Source organism: Heloderma suspectum, chromosome 14, assembly GCF_057233095.1.
Source record: "Heloderma suspectum isolate Gila_16-S chromosome 14, 16-S_ref, whole genome shotgun sequence".
Taxonomy (NCBI): domain Eukaryota; kingdom Metazoa; phylum Chordata; class Lepidosauria; order Squamata; family Helodermatidae; genus Heloderma; species Heloderma suspectum.
The window spans coordinates 6,610,966-6,626,722 of NC_139471.1; the positions used below are offsets into that span (position 1 = coordinate 6,610,966).

General features: G+C 47.9%; 2 protein-coding genes across 7 annotated transcripts in view; one reads left to right on the plus strand and one right to left on the minus strand.

The window, feature by feature from the left end:
* SETX (senataxin) overlaps positions 1 to 6,048 on the plus strand; it is a 75,842-nt gene extending 69,794 nt beyond the window's left edge. For all 6 annotated transcript variants that reach the window (XM_084820800.1, XM_084820802.1, XM_084820799.1 and 3 more), the window contains one exon: positions 415 to 6,048. In XM_084820800.1, coding sequence (XP_084676926.1) covers positions 415 to 1,176 — 762 coding nt within the window. In that variant the 3' untranslated portion in view covers positions 1,177 to 6,048. The remainder of the gene's footprint in view (positions 1 to 414) is intronic.
* A 5,054-nt stretch (positions 6,049 to 11,102) lies between these two features.
* Positions 11,103 to 15,757, minus strand: part of NTNG2 (netrin G2) — a 115,754-nt gene continuing 111,099 nt past the window's right edge. The window contains exons 5-7 of the mRNA XM_084820809.1: positions 15,557 to 15,724; positions 13,236 to 13,373; positions 11,103 to 12,244 (exon numbers count right to left, since the gene is read on the minus strand). Coding sequence (XP_084676935.1) covers positions 12,021 to 12,244; positions 13,236 to 13,373; positions 15,557 to 15,724 — 530 coding nt within the window. The 3' untranslated portion in view covers positions 11,103 to 12,020. The remainder of the gene's footprint in view (positions 12,245 to 13,235; positions 13,374 to 15,556; positions 15,725 to 15,757) is intronic.

A 15,757-nucleotide genomic window follows, 5' to 3' on the forward strand; every position in this document is an offset into this window, starting at 1 on the left:
GATGAATTTCAGCAGCCCTGTCCATGCAATCCGTTCAGAGCTCTGGCAAGAGCAATTTGTCCCCTCCCTGGCAGCCAGCTGTGTGGGGAAGGGCAAGGGAGAACGGGGAGAAGATTGAGAAAAGGGGTGACCCACCCACTTTTGACTGAGCCTCCCAGCAGATTACACCTGAGGGAAAGCTGCCCTTGACAGAAAAAAGGTTGCCCACCCCTGCCTCGGAGGGACAGAAAGTCTGAATGTGCCACACCAGCCTGTGTGTCGAGGTATTAAATTTTAGCATACTGTTCATTAATTTATTCAACTTGGTTTGGAAACCAGCACTGTAAATCAAGTGCCCTCTCCCCCTCCCCTCCCCTCCCCTCCCCTCCCCTCCCCACCTGTAACTCCTGTCCTAATAGTTTTTGTCCTTCATAGGAAAACGAAGATTGGAATGAGTTGATTCAGGATGCACAGAAAAGAGGAAACATCATCACGACACCCAGCAGCAGTTATGAAAACTGTGCCGTTAAAATCCTGAAGCCCAGGCCGTCCCGGCGCCCTGGAGCTCCAGCGCCAGAGAGAGCCGCACAAGGGCATGCAGGTGCAGCCAGGGTTGAGCGGAACGAAGCCTCTGCCCGAGATCCCCAGCACCCCTTGGCCAGTGCGGGTGCCCCCACCCAAGGGAGCAGTGTGGCGCGGTCTTCGCCCGGACCTCAGGAGCCCTCCTCCAAAAAGCCGCCTCTTCCTTTGCAGCCTAAGCCTGTCCAGGAGAGGCTGCAAGACCCCCGGCTCGCCAGGAGGGCGAAGTCGGCCGTGGAAGTCAGTGGGTGCAAGGAGGCTCCGCGCTCTGCTTCGAGCAGCCGAGGTCCAGCATCCCCACAAGGCCCCAATGGTCTTCCAGCTCAAAGGAGTCAGAGCGCTGCCGTGCGACAACCAGCCTCCAAGGTGGAAACATCTGGTAACTGTGCCTCAGGTGTGCATCCACAGGCCATGCCTCCCCCAGCCAAACTCCCCACCGCCCAAGACCCTGACTGGCGAGTTCGTGCCGAGGCCGAGGCATTGGGCAGAGGGGACCACCACCGACCCACAGAGCGGGGCCAAGAGCAGGACTATCGCTCCAGGCGCAGGAGGGTCTCGGAGGAGTCGCTGGAGAGCCGAAGTCCCGTTGAGGCCAAGTGGCGACGGACCACCTACTAGCTGCACAGTCCTGCGTCCCATCCCCCCCCCCCCTGGTATTTGCAAGGCCCCTTTTATTGCAGCTAGGTGTGTGATTTCTGGGCTGCGAGGTCAGCTCTGCCTGTAAGATAGTGCCCCCGAGTGATTTTTATACCAGGGTTAGGCAGATGCTCCTTGTGCAATGGCCATATTTGCTCGGAAGAAATCACACACTGTAAATGTCAGAAGCGATGTATATTTGTATAGCATAAAGAAATGTATTTTTAGAGCTGCAACGGGTGTGGCGGCAGCCACAGCTAAATCACTTGCCCGCGCAAAGTGTTCCACGCGTGTCTCATCGCATGGAAGCGTGCTTAGCGCAACAAGACCCAGCACAGTCGGACGTCAAGATAGGTGTGGGCGATGGGTGACCTAGCACACACACACAGCACTCGCCTGAGCGTCCGCTGTGTGCCCATAGCTGCTGTCACACCTGTTTTGGCCCTAAGATTTCAGTTGGCAAGCTTAGTACTGCTTATTCCTTTGCCCACATTTTGATCCTTTTTGTTACTGGAGAAATATTACTTTCTCTGCTTAAATATATAAAAGTATCTCTTTAAATAACAAAGGCCAACGCAACACATAGTCCGTAAGTCTCATGTTGCAACAGGGAACTTACAGGCGTCTTACAGAACAGGCTCTTCCTTTCTTTTTCTTCTCTTTTTTTCTTTTGCTTAATTCCAGGCTTCTGCAGATGCCTTGTGGAAAACTTCGAAGCAGCGGCAGGCACTGATCATAAAGTGTATTGTGCCGCAGATGTATACTTTTAAAAACAGCTTTCTTTTCCATTTGTAGAAGTGCAGGTATCTGCAAACAGAAAGGTTTGGGTTGCATCTTCAGTTGGAGCAGCTCTCACTCTCTGCCACCTGTAGGCCAGCCTTTATCAAATCTGACCTCGCATTGTCGTTCCCTGCCCAACGCCCCCCGCCGCCTGACATCCAGCAACCTTGGCAGGATAAACTTGAATCAAATTACCTAGTTCCTCCATACAGAATACAAGACAAAAGGGATTATATAGCCAGGTGTCAGGATCGTACATATTTTTGTAAATATTTTGGTCTGCTACTTCTACCTGAATGTAAGTAAATTGACGTGCATTAACATTTTTTAAAGGTAAACATCAAGCAAGCAAATACAAGGGTTTTTTGCAATGTGTTTTGCTCTTTCTGAATCTTGGGGTAGGGGAGAAGCGGTCTTTACTAAATAGTAAGCAATTCCCCTTAACATTTCCCACACATTCTCACATCCAGCTTGTGAAGTAGACTTATTGGCCATATAACTGTTGTGTGTACGCTCTCAATGGCTCCAAAACAATATTCTTGTACTGTTTTTTTGTCCTGGTTCGCACATAATGCTAACCCACGGTTTGGATTTCTGAATTCTGGCTTGTTGTGATGTGTGAATGTGGCTGTGTTAACAAACCATGGTTTGCTAACCATGAACAACCCAGAAAGAGAACCCATGATTTGTTGTTGGGTGGTGAATAGAGATGTGAAGGTCTGGAAGAAACCCTGGAAAAATATGGGGGGAATTTTTTTTCCTGTTCTTCTGTAGACCCTTTTGGGGTTTTTTTTCTGGAAAATTTGAAAAATTGAACAGCTTTGGATTATGAAATATTTTCTTTTAGAATTTAAGACAAAGTATTTATGTATTGTTACCCAGGCTTTACTGCCCCCAATATTTTGTAGATATTTCTACAAACTATCTAATAAGTACGCTTTTATAGAAAAGACCAGAGATGTAGAATGTGACCATTGGCCATGCTGCCCAAGGCTGATGGAAACTGAAGACCAAAATATCTGGAGGGCACCAGGTTGGAGAAGGCTATCTTAAAGCAATGAAGTGACTTTAGATCCAGAAAGAACTCTATAAAAATGAGTGTTGTTTATTTTCCCATTTTCCCAACATTTCTCTGTCCCCCCCCCAAAAAAAAAAAACAGGGAAAAACTTTTTTTTCCCATGGCCTCAAAAGTTCTGGGAATTTTACATCTCTAGTAGATATAAAATAATAATTATAATCTCTGGGTTATTTAAACCATGTGTTGTCATCACTTATGAACCCAGAATCGTGGGTTGTTCATGGGTTGTTTTACCAGGCTTTGGAGGCATCTTTGGAGAGCGGTCAATAAAACTAGCCACTTTACATGCCAATAGTGTAATACCGCAAAGTTGTGTTACAGAGAGAGAATGGATACAGAGTTGGGATACAGAGAGAGAATCGGTGAAGGGAGAGGGAAACCACCTGGAGATTGAGAAAACAAACTATGGTTTGTTTGATTGTGTGCCAGACAAAGCCTGGATAGAGCAACAAACCATGTTTCATGTAGACCATGGGCAAGCCACTTTGTGCAAGTAATCCGTTCAGGAAATTTCAAAGTTCTCACCCACCTTTCCACTTCATAACCACGATGTACATTCAATGGGCTTCGAATTCTGAGTGGTTTTCATCTATACACTACTTAAATATGATTGTAGTGAAGAAATTCTCCTGCCAGATAATTCACTCTTAAAAAGGTTGGAGGATTAGATCACCACTGTGGTAGACGCGTTCTTTAAATCTGCTGCTAATAGTAGATACGCAAGTAGTTCCTGAAAGGGGACAAACTTTTGTTTGTGATTTTAAAAGCATCCCCATTTTCTCCTTTGCTTTTCAGCAACGTGGTGAGTGGGATTTGAATTGTTCCGATCTGAAATCGAAGAGCCATCCAATTTATGCTGTAATTTAAATGATGGGATGGTTGAGCTCCCAAAATCATGGTGCACGCATACTCTTCCTGCAGCCACTGTGTGTACTCTTCGTTCAGCACTGACCCTGGCTTCTGATGCCATCTCAGTGCAGTAGTTGCTGCGTCCCACCTCAAACGGCATGTCTTAAGACTGGCACCATTTTATAATGAGAACTCAGTTGCAAGGTTTCGACAGGCCGCTGTTATTTGCAGTGACGTAGTGATCAGTTTGGAAGGGCAGGCTCTCATCCTGACAGTCCCCGTAGCCGCGCCCCCAAGGAGAGGCCAAAAACGCAGACAGCTGTGTTGATCCAGATCAACAAGACGATTCCAGGAGCAGATCTTTTTTAACAGCCCTGAGTAGCTGTAGGGTTCTGGCTGGCTTGTTACCCACGGCAACACGCCACCCTGGCTGGCTTCGCATGACACGACAAGCCACACAGCTGAGGATAATTATGCAAACGCACCAACCCCGCCCCCAGCATGCAACTGGCACACACAGGTCGGGGGGGGGGGGGGATAAGCCATTGCGGCTTATTTCCCCTCTGTGATAGCGCGAACCGGGCCAAAGAGTCTTAATGGCCCATTCAGGACCAAGTCACCTCAAAATACTTTGCAGCAGGGGATAGCTCACAACTATATCTTGTTGCGGAGAAGATTCGTTCTCCCATGAGGATTGCAGCTAAGCTTGGAGGGATGATGTCAGCATCCCTGCTAATGAAAAAAGCATTGGTGCTGCATCCGTGCAGGCCCTGCCTCCGCTACAGCACTGCTTCTTCCCCTCCCTGCCTCCCACCTTTCAGCAGTTCTAGGTGGCAAAGGGTGCTAAATCCATACAACTTTATACAGAGGTCTTCATTGAACTGAGAGCCCCAGGTGTCTCTGTTTGCCCTGCAGCACCTCGCTGCTGGCCCTCGCCATTTTGATAGCTCAGGCAGAACATTCCAATGACACCCCCTTCTCCCATGAATTAACATGGGTCATTAACAGCACATGCCTCACTGAAATCAACAGGAGCCTTGTAAGAGGACAATAGAACAGTGTGTCCATAGTCCTGTGTTACCCAACTTGGCACCCTCCAGATGTGTTGGACTACACATCTGGAGGGTGCCAAGTGGGGAAAGTCTGGGGTAGTCCTCCTTTTTAAATGGATTTTGGGGCTGGTCTGGTCTCCTACTCCATATTGCAGTGAGAGAGTGAGAGCTTCTTTTAGAATTACGGTGATTATTACAGTGGGCTTGGGAAGAAGGTAAAGTGATGGTGACAAAACCCTTCAGTTGGATAAACAATGATTATAGATTTTTTTTTAACCAATTTTGACAGTTTTTGCAGCTGTGCCAATTACTTGGCTGGGGGAAGGTCCACAGTTCACAGATACACAGAACATCGATTTCTCCTACCTCAGTCATTTGGCTCTTAACTTCCAGCTAAATATGTAAACTGACCCAATTGAAAAGCATTGTGTTTTGAGTTGAGATGGTGATTCTGTGGAGAAGAGCTCAAGAATTCTGCCTTTAAAAAATCCACTGTATCCAGTAAAATAGCCTCCATTCCAGAGTAGCTGACCTGTCATGGTTTCATCTCCCAGAATTTCCCCTGTTAGAAAGTGTGGCTAGCTCATTTCCACAGGTCGCTAGAATGCCATTGTCTCCAGCCTCATGGTTGCACCTGGTCAGAGATGGACAAACCAGAGATATCAGTTTTGGTTTCTCTTGGCTTCTCATTTTTCCAATCTTATGTCTGGTTCATCTGAACCTTTGAGAATTATGTTGAAAAAAACTGTGTGTGTGTGAACATTCATAAGCATATTTGTGCACATTTCTCCTAATACATGTATTTTTGGCTAATATAATAACACTTTTGCCTAAGCGGTTTTCCTAATATAATGCCTGTTTGAACATTATTTCCTTTAATATGTCCATTTTTGTATGCATTGTTTTGATTGGAGAACCCTGTTGCAAAGTTCTGAAAAGAGTGAATTTCAAAGGATTAACTGAGTTTGTTTGCATAGTGCTTTGAAAGTGCAAAATTAGAGAAGTTTACATTCAATAGCTAATGCAAATTTTGTTTGCTTTCTTTTTTATAAGAACTTACTCAAATTCCTTCATAAATTAAAATGCAAACTGAACACATTTCTTTCCCTTCCCTCCACCTGATTGGTGGCTTCAGTTTCCCCTTTCATCTTTTTCCACTGAGTCTTCAGGGACTAAAAAAAGAGGCTTTACCCCAATGAAATCTGTCACTCATCCACCATTTTGTAACTGAGACATTGCTGCAGGGAGGTTTTGGGGTCTGTCTTTAGGACTGTCTAGTTGAAATGGACAAGACTTTCATTCGGTTCATTTTTTGATAACAGATTGTGCACATTTCTTCATAAATCAGATGGAAAGAACTTGAGATTTTATTTTTTTATGCATGTGGAAGAAAGCTTAACTGACAGATTCGTCCACGTAGGCAGAGCTCTTTGAGTTGATAGCTTTTAAAAGTCTGGATTTGAATCCCTGTGTATTCAGCCATATTTGTGGTGCTGGATTAACGCTGCCCATCTCTTTCTTTCCTGATAGGCTTCTCATTTTGAACAGATAAATGGCAGGCAGGCACATCATGGGCCTCTCTGTGCTGGGAATAGCTGTACTTATTGATTTTGGCCAGTGCAGATGAGTGAGAATTTTGTTCAGCTTCTTTTTTATAAGAACTTCCTCCATTTCTTTCATAAATGGAATGGAAAGAACATGAGATTTTTTTTAAAATGTGGGAGACAGCCAAACTGAGATTCATCCATCCCTCCTGTGTCTACTGTGTTTTTTTAAAATAGTTTTATTTGCTACCTCTCTCATTTCTCCCCTGTCTTTAGTAATAATGAAGCTGATTAATTCAGAAGTTGGGATTTGCAGCCTTCTTGGCTTCCCACGCTTCCTGGTCTGAAAAAGACTCATGCAGGGAGGACGAGTTCATGGAGCATAAGGCAGTCAATGGCTACTTGATAGCTATATGCTACCTCCATTATCAGAGGCAGTGTGCTTATGTACACAAATTGCTGGGGAACATGGGCAGGAAGGTGCCGTTGCACTCATGTCCTGCTTGTGGGTTTTCGTGGGCAGCTGGTTGGCCATTGTGTGAACAGAATGCTGGACTAGATGGACCCTTGGTCTGATCCAGCAGGGCTGCTCTTGTGTTCTTATGAGTGCCCTCGTGACAGCTTTCCCTAGAGTTTAATTGAATTGCAGGAAGCTAAAGACTGCCGGAGAGATGTTTGCTCAACACAGGACTCGCCTATGCTCCTCTCTGCTACCTCGTAAGTAAGGTAGGCACAAGTATCCCATCCATGAGAATTTCTCTGAGCTTTCCTTTGAATTTATTTTTGAAAGCAGTTTCTTTTCTTTCAAATTGAATGAGAATGGTTTGGGGAAAAATCAAGAATGTTTTGGCACAGCACTATAATGCCAGGTAAGATGATCAGCTGTCTCATGAAATCTGAGGAACTGTTTAAAGTGTGTTTTTCCCATTCCTGTGAGTATTGCATGGTGAGTGAGTGGTTCCTGCAAATCGTGGAACGAAAAATCTGTGGAACCAATTGCCACTTGTAGAATTCTTGGTGTGAGCTTCACTTGACATTGCTAGTGCACTGTGTTTTCACAGGATTAGTCACAGTGGTGAGAGAGAAATTGTGTGAAATGGGCCTTCTGTTTGCTAGGTTCAAGCATGTACCTTCCAGCTGTTCCTGGCTCAGAAGCATGAAGCCTCTTTTCCCATGAGTTAGTGACTCTTATACCCTGAAGGATCCATTGCCAAATTACATCTTAGCCCAGTGTTAAAACTTGCATGTTTTGGCAATGCCTTAACAGCTGTTTACACTTGGAAGTGCATCTTCTTTTAGCTTGATTTTAAAGCAAGTTGGAGATTTTATTGCCTTGAGCTAGAACTCCCATTTCTGTCTTTTGCATACCAGAGATGCTGTCCTGTTTCTAGCCCTGTCCTAGAGTCAGGCTATTTGTCACTTTTGGAGAGCCATCGGTTCTGCAGCCTGGTCTTACTGGCAGAAGTCTTTCTTTCCCAGCTTGGATAGCCAAGATCCTTTCTTTAAACTCGAGATCCAGGATTCAGTACCAGGTGTGCAGAACCTCAGGCACAGAAGCCAAATCCAACCCCATGGGATTCCCCAGAAGGCAATGCTCTTATCCCCTCAATCATCGTGTGGTTTCCTAGCTTTTGTGCAGTTTTTTCCCCATTCTAAAAGGTTGAAATGCCTCTTCTAAGGTTTAGTGACTGGCAGGAAGAGCTTCAAGCTAAGATAGGCTTGTATTTTTGGTTTGGGCCCCCCACCCCTTTTGCCTTCAGCTCTGCCCACTACCGGAATGTGGCCCCCGAGAGCTTCTCTGAAATGGAATTTGGCCCTCGGGCTGAAAGAGGTTCTGCACTGGGACTTTCTGGATGCCAAGAAGGTGCTCTACAACTGATCTGTATCCCCTTACCTTTTGGGATGCAATCTTGTCCTCCACATGAGATCGTTGCAACGAAGGTTGTCTAGGCATACATGGGAAAAGAGCCGTTGATACAGAAACTCTGAAATTTGCAAGGTCGGGAGGGGGGGTGTTGCACGTTTTGTTTGCAAAACTGTTTCTTGCAAGTTCTCTCCTTGGGTGTCCCCTTTCTAGCCTGTGTTGCCTCAGTGTGAAGTATTTCTCTGGGCAAGGAGTGTTACGCTACCTCCCCTCTTGTTTCTTGGTGGCCTCATATTGGCTCAATTTCTGTCGACACTCACGTACCTGAGTTCGCTGTTAGAGGGAGGTATGTAAACCAATCTACTGAGAGTTGCCTCTGCTTTCCTATGTGGAGAGGCACATTTCATGTGAGGGGAACATTACAGGGGTACATTACAGTCCTACGTAATGGGAGAATGATGCACAAATGTGTGTGGCTTGGCGTGTGTGGGTTTTTTTGTCCCATTTGTCCAGCTTGGGCTAACAACGATACTTATATAGCCATTCCAAGGGTTTACTTCAAACATTACCAGGTGGGATGCATGAAGGAAAAAAAGACATACGTGCAGACATTGTGAGAGAGAACATGTGTTTTGCGTTATGGGGTAAACCAGGGGGTCAGAACCTCTTTCAGTCTGCGGGCTGCGTGCCATTTTGGAGAAGCTCTCGGGGGCTGCATTCCAGTGGTGGGTGGGGCCAAAGGCAAAAGGGCGGGGCCAAAAATGCCAGCATGTTGTGCCTAGGGATGCACAGACTGAAATCCGCTCCGTCTGTGTTTTGCGGATTGTCGGGCGCCTTTTGTTCCATTGTCCATTCACAGATGGATTCAGGTTTTTTTCATTGTGCAGAAAAATATACAAATAATTCCTTAAGAGGGTTCGCAACAATTTACATTGCTGGGAGGGGCCATAGCTCGGTGTGACAGAGCCCCTGCTTGGCATGCAGAAGTCCCAGGTTTGATCCCCAGCTTCTCCAGGTAGGGCAAGGAAAGAATCCTGCCTGGAACCTTCGAGGGCTGCCGCCAGTCAGTGTCGACAATACTGGGCTGGATGGACCAAGGGTCTGACTTGGTATAAAGCAGCTTCCTATGTTCCTACATAATTTACCTTAGTATGTAACAATTTAGCGTATTGTCCCCCATTCCATTCAACTGGTATATTTACCAGTCTCAGCAGAAACTTGCGTATTTTCCTATGAATAAATATGTGTAAATTTTGGTAAAGTTAAAAAAAAAAAAAAGTTCTGGAAGTCCACGGGGTCTGTGCGGGCTGAGGGGGTTGGTCTGCAGCGGATTCCTCAGGCTGGAGTATTAGAAATCTGAGCTCGTTTTAGTCCATCACGAATTTCTCCAGCATCCCTAGTTGTAACTTAACACTCTTCCCACCAGGAATGAAGCCTTAGGAGAGGCATTTCAGCCTTTTAGAATGGGGAAAAATGGCACAAAAGATGGGATACCACCAAAGAATTGTTTGTTGGGGAAAGGGGGGGGGCAGGAGATTGGGACCCCCAGAGTGCCAGGTGTAGCCCCTCAGTCTGAGATTCTTCACCCCTGGTGTATGTGAACCTGAAGGCAGGGAGGCCCTTCTGTCCGGATCAGATGATACTGCAGCGGCTCTGTACCTTCTCAAGAACTGGTTCCTGAATGTGCTTGCTTTCCTCTTCCCTCACAGCACCTTTTTCCTTTTGTGTCATGTCTACTAGACTGGGAAACCACCAAACAACTGGTGGTCAGGGGAAGGAGGCCCTCTGGAGAGCCCTGCAGTGCCAGAATAGGTTCTGCGCACCTCAGGTAAACAGTGGCTACGGGTGTTGTGCCTGCAAAACCTGTAATGTACCTGCAAAACCTGTAATTTGAGGTGGTGCATAAGAGTGGGAACTTCAGCAAGATGTTGGAGTGTTTCTGTGCATGGTGCCAACCAGCCAGCCATGCCCTTTCCCAGGAAACCAGTCTGTTACCCCCCCCATTTCCCACTCTCTCCCACCTTGCAACAGTCAGCTAATATTCTATACCTACTGAGCATGCTCAGTCTTCACTGGGTAGTCCTTGGTGTTTCTCCTTTAGGTTTATTTTTCTAAAGATCTGTACTTTTGCAACCCTTGGCACTCCACCAGACCTCCTAATACCTCCCTCCAACAGCGAACTCAGGTAGTGAGTGCTGACAGAAATTGAGCTACTGAGGAACAAGAGAGGAGGTATCAGCGTTCTTGGGGGAAACCTGAGGTTTGGAGAAGTACAAAAAGAAAACAAAATATACCTAAGGGGACAACTCCCCATTCCTCAAGAGCCCAATGTATCCTGGAGGAGAACATTGCTGGCTAGCTGGAACCCTGAAGAGGAGCATTCTTTCAAGGAGGTGCAAGACTACTTCGCAACGTTTTGTTCAAAGTCCCACTTCTTCCCCTGATGGTTGTGGATTACCTTGTTCTTCACCTCTGCTAACACTGTACTGCTGAAAAAAGAATTAGCAGTCCCGTGGCCACATGTATGAAAATAAACCAGGAAAGCATAGCAGAAATTCATTTTCATAAAAGTAGCTATTCTAAAAGGAACCAATGTGTAAACTCCAACAACCCCCCAGCTGTTTCGTTCTGAGTTTTTGGTGTCAGAAAAAGCAAGGCTATGATATCGTTTTAAAAGCTGTTACCAGTACGTTAATTGAGCACACAAAGGGGAAAAAAAAATTTAAATGGAGCCTTAGCAGCAATTAATAAGTTCCTTTACTGTAGTGGGATTATTACGCCATAACGCTTATGGTAAAATGTCTCTCTAGAGGCTGTGGTGTGTGTTTTTTCCTTTAGAACATTTATAATCGAAACAAAAATAATTCTCTACCCAAAAAAGTATTTAAACCGTAAACTCTACGGCAAAGCCTGGATAACACGGTTATACTTTGGCGAGATACGAAGCGGCCTTGTTCAGTCCCAGTCTCAAGTGCGAGAAAAGGAACAACTTGAAGATTCACAACCAAAGGATAAAATGGGGAAAAGTACAAAAACGTAATAAATTCAGCAACTTGATTTGTAGGCAACGATACCACTTTTAGGCCTAAGCTGGAGCGGGCCAACAGTGAGGGCAGATATAGCCTTGCAATTCTAGTCCCTGACTCACGCCGTCTAGCTTCCATAGCTGCCAGTCTCTGTTAATAGTGCTACTTCCAAAATAACAGACATAAAGGAGGGGAAAAGGAAAAAGAGATGAAAATAGCTGAGCAACTAAATGCTGGAGATTTGTGGCATGTTGGTATTATTATTATTTTGGCAGACTCCCCCTGTGCAAGGTGGAAGGGCGAAAAGTCACCCCATCAAAGATCAGGGGAAGCGTCCCAAGTCCTTTGCTTCCCCCCAAGCCGTGGCAAAATGCTTTTTCCCCCGACCTGCCATCTCCAGTGATTTAATAAGCTCTGTCTCTGCCGCGATGCAGCACGCATCCAGCCGGGGTTCTCAGCAACTTGGGCAGAAGGAGCCTCTGCCCCTTGAATCCTCCCGCTCTTTCTGTAAGTTAGAGGGGAAAGGCTTTCGGAGGGGGAGAACGGCCCACTCCCAGCTTGCGCTCTCCTTCCTTTCCCTCTCTGGTCCTCTCTCCCATGACGTCTTCGCCAGGCTCCTGTTTCCTGGGGCTTCAGAGGTTCAGCAGCCGTTGCAGCTGCAGGCCCAGAGTGCTGAGGAGGAGGGCCAAGGGGCTGAGGGACGTGCCGGTGGCCGAGCCGCACTCCGCATTCTCCCCCTCGCATTTGGCTTGCTCGCAGAGGACGCCCTTGAAGCCGGGCGGGCAGAGGCACCGCTGGTTGGCGTAGCAGGTGCCCCCGTTCTGGCAAAGCAAGAGCTCGTCGTCGCAGACGTTGGCTGTGGAAAAAGAGAAGGCCGGGAGAACTGGTGGACCTGGGTGGGGTGCAGCTGCTGCCGGCTTCGGGCTTTGGAGGGCCCTTGGGCCAGATGCCCTCCATGGGTCCCCTCCCTCTGGGAGTCCTACCTTCTCACCACCATTGTCACCAGCTCCTCTTTCTCATCACTGCTACCACTTCCTTGACAGGGAGCCAGGAGGTCACGGCATCTCCTGCTCCTCCTCACCACTGCCCTGTGATGGGGAAGAGGAGGAGCCACTCCAGGGGGCTCTGGTCAGGGGGGCCATGCCTTGACACTGGCCCTGGGCACAGCCTCCCTTCTCAAAATCCCACCCAAACCACAATTCCGGAAGAAGCTGATTAGCCAGACCAGCCTTGGACCTGAGCACCTGCCCTCCCCAGCCAGGCCATAAATAGAACACCTTTGGGGAGACCATTCTGCAGCTCTGGAGCCATAGCCAGAAGTGCCCCGCTCTTTCTAAGAGCACATCTTAGTGGTGTGTGTGTGTTCAGAAAACAGGAAGTTGCTTTAGACCAAGGCAGACCATCGGTCCATCACGCCCAGTATTGTCTACACTGAGGGTGTTGAACCCCTTTCAGCCCAAGGGCCAAGTTCCAACTTTTGGAGCGTCTCTCGGGGACTGCATTCCAGTAGTGGGCAGGGCCAGAATACAAACATCTTGTAGCATAGAGCTCTTCCTGCCGGTAGCTGAGCCTTAGGAGAGCTGTCCCAACCTTTCAGAACGGGGGGAAAACTGCACAAAACCTGGTTGGGTTATAGGAGCTGGGACGAACTGGGGAAGCGGATTTGTCCCCCAAGCCTGCAGTTGTGCACCCCTGTTCTACTTGATCTCAGGCATCCGTTACCTGATCCTCTTACCTGGAGACACCAGTGATTGAACCTGGGCCTTCTTTAGGCAAAGCAGGTGCTCTCCCACAGAGCACCTCCCACCTTACCCAGGTGAGCAGTGTGCTCCAGTGGTCTTACTTACGGAAGCAGCCCTGTCTCCAGTAGTAGCCAGGCAGGCAGTCATCACATTTTGGCCCAGTGACGCCACCTTCTTTGCACTCACAGTAGCCGGTCTCATTGCAGCGGTTGGCCAACGAGCCTATTCGGTTGCAGTTACAATCTGTCCGAAACAAATAAGAAAGCACAGCGCCGCTCAGGGCAAGCAAGAGAGGCTGCTTCGGAACAGGGCCAGCGTTAAGGGTCAGCATGGTCGGGCTCCTGCCGAGGGCCCGCACCCCAGCAGGGGCCCACTGACGAGCATCCCCTGGAGTCGCTCCTCCTCTTCGCTGCCGCAACCTGCTTGCTCACCTGCCTCTTGCTCTGGCCCAATGGTGGAAATGAGGAGGAGAAGCAGGGGGCGACATGGCCTGCTTGCTCCCTGGTGCTCTCACTGTCAAGCAAGCAAGTGGTACCCGTGATGAAGAAGAGGATGAGGAGCAAAAGCAGCTGGTGACCATGGCGGTGAGGAGGTCGACTCACTGATGGGAGGGGCACATGGAGGGTGTTTTGCCCAAGGGGCTTCAAAAATCTGGAGGTGGCAGTGCTGGGGAGGTTAAATGTATTACCGAGCCTGGCGGCAGGTACCTCCCTGCCCTCCTGCTCATTTGGTCCCTTTCCAAAATTGTGGATGGTCCTCAACCAAGCCTGAAGACAGGATCTCACTTTGCAGACTTCCCTGTGACCATCTTGATTTGCCATCTTGATTTGCCGATTTGTTAATTTGGCAGTTCTCAAACAGGGATGGGGGAAGAAATTTGTTCAGTCCACATTTTAATGCGAACGTACCTAACTTTGCACTTCCAAACTACTGTGCATAACAAAACTCGGTTAATTTTTGAAATTTGTACTTCTCTGAATGTTGCAATGGAGTTCTCCAATCACAAAAAGCATACACAAAGGCATGTCTTAGGGGAGAAATATTAAAAATGCATTATGTTAGGAAAATTGCTTGCAAAATGCATATACTAGGCAAAAATGCATACAAGAATGCATGCATTAGGAGGTGTGTGCAAAAATACAAATTTTCATGTGAAGTTAAAAAATATCCTCAAACTTTGGGATGAACCAAAGTTACCGAAGTTACGATTGGAGAAATCCTCAAAGTTTTAGATGAATTGAACTTAAGATTAGAAAAATAAGAAACTCAAAGAAACCAATTGAAAGATTTGTCTATCTGTAATCTCCAACTCTGTAGCAGGGAGTTCTGCAGACGTGTATCAGAGATCTGAGGAGTAATGGCAGAGGAGTTTCCATGAAAGGCCACTTTCCCACACTGCTCCTGCTGCTGCTACACCTGTAAAGTCCAAGGAAAGTTTGGGGTCTCTTCTAGGTTGCGCTTCCTATAGGGATGTATGGATCCCCTTACCTGGGGTCCGTGGGGGGGTCCGCAGATGGGGGGAGGCGTTCTGGTCCTCCCTCTGGAATCCTCCCCCCAGAATCCTCCCCGTCCAGCTCCGTTCCAAGGGGAGTCTGCGGAGCAACTGGCTGGCTGACTGCTGCCGGACTTCTGTCCGCAGCTGGTCTGTGGACGCAAATGGCGTCCGGTGTAGGGGACGCCATTTGCGTCCCTGCTGTTGGCCGTGATTGGCTACATAAATATTTACGTAGCTTATCACAGCCAATGGCAGGGATGCAAATGGCGTAGCGGATGTAAATATTTACGTAGCCAAACACAGCCAACAGCAGGGACGCAAATGGCGTCCACTACGCTGGATGCCATTTTGTTCCGCAGCCTGGCAGTGGATGAAGATGGTGACCTGGATCAGCCACCGCCAGGTAGGTTCTGTCCCAGGGGGGTTTTCGGGGGGTGGGGGGTGGGGTAGTCTGTTCCACCACGGACTCCAGGGGGAGGCAGATTCCAAAGAATCCGGCCTCATTGGAGTCTGTGGCGGATTTCTCCGCCATCCCTAGCTTCCTATCAATTGGGACAAGGGTGCACCTCTGGAGACAGCTTTCTTCCCCCCAGAAAATAGGCATTTTAAAAGAGAGGAATGGCTGCCCATACTGATCCCCCACCCCACTTGGCTTCCAGGAAACAGCTGTGGTAGGTTTCTGTCATGTTTCCCAAACCCTGCAAAATGTGTTCAACCGACACCGGCAGCTGGGGGTGAGGGGTTTTCCCAGATGCATGCACCCTGGGACCCAAAACCTTTCTCAGGCCATCATTTTTAAGAGAGTGATCTATCTGTGTGTGATGTGTATGTGATCGTTTCCCAGGACACCCCCCAAAGACACCTGCAACAGATGTGGGTTCTGCAGCCTCTAAGCACAGCCTAGGCCTCCCGCGGCGACTCACTCACTCACCTACACATACGTTCTCGTCGTCCAGCTCCGCAGAGCTGTTCCGGTAATAGCCCAGCCGACAGTGCTGACAGTGCTGCCCTCTGGTGTTGTGCTTGCAGCTGATGCAGGTCACCAAGTTTAGGAAGTCGATGAAGCTGCACCTATTGGAGTGACCGTAACATTCGCAATCTGTGGGGAAAGTTGCGGGGAAGAGTGAGGCAT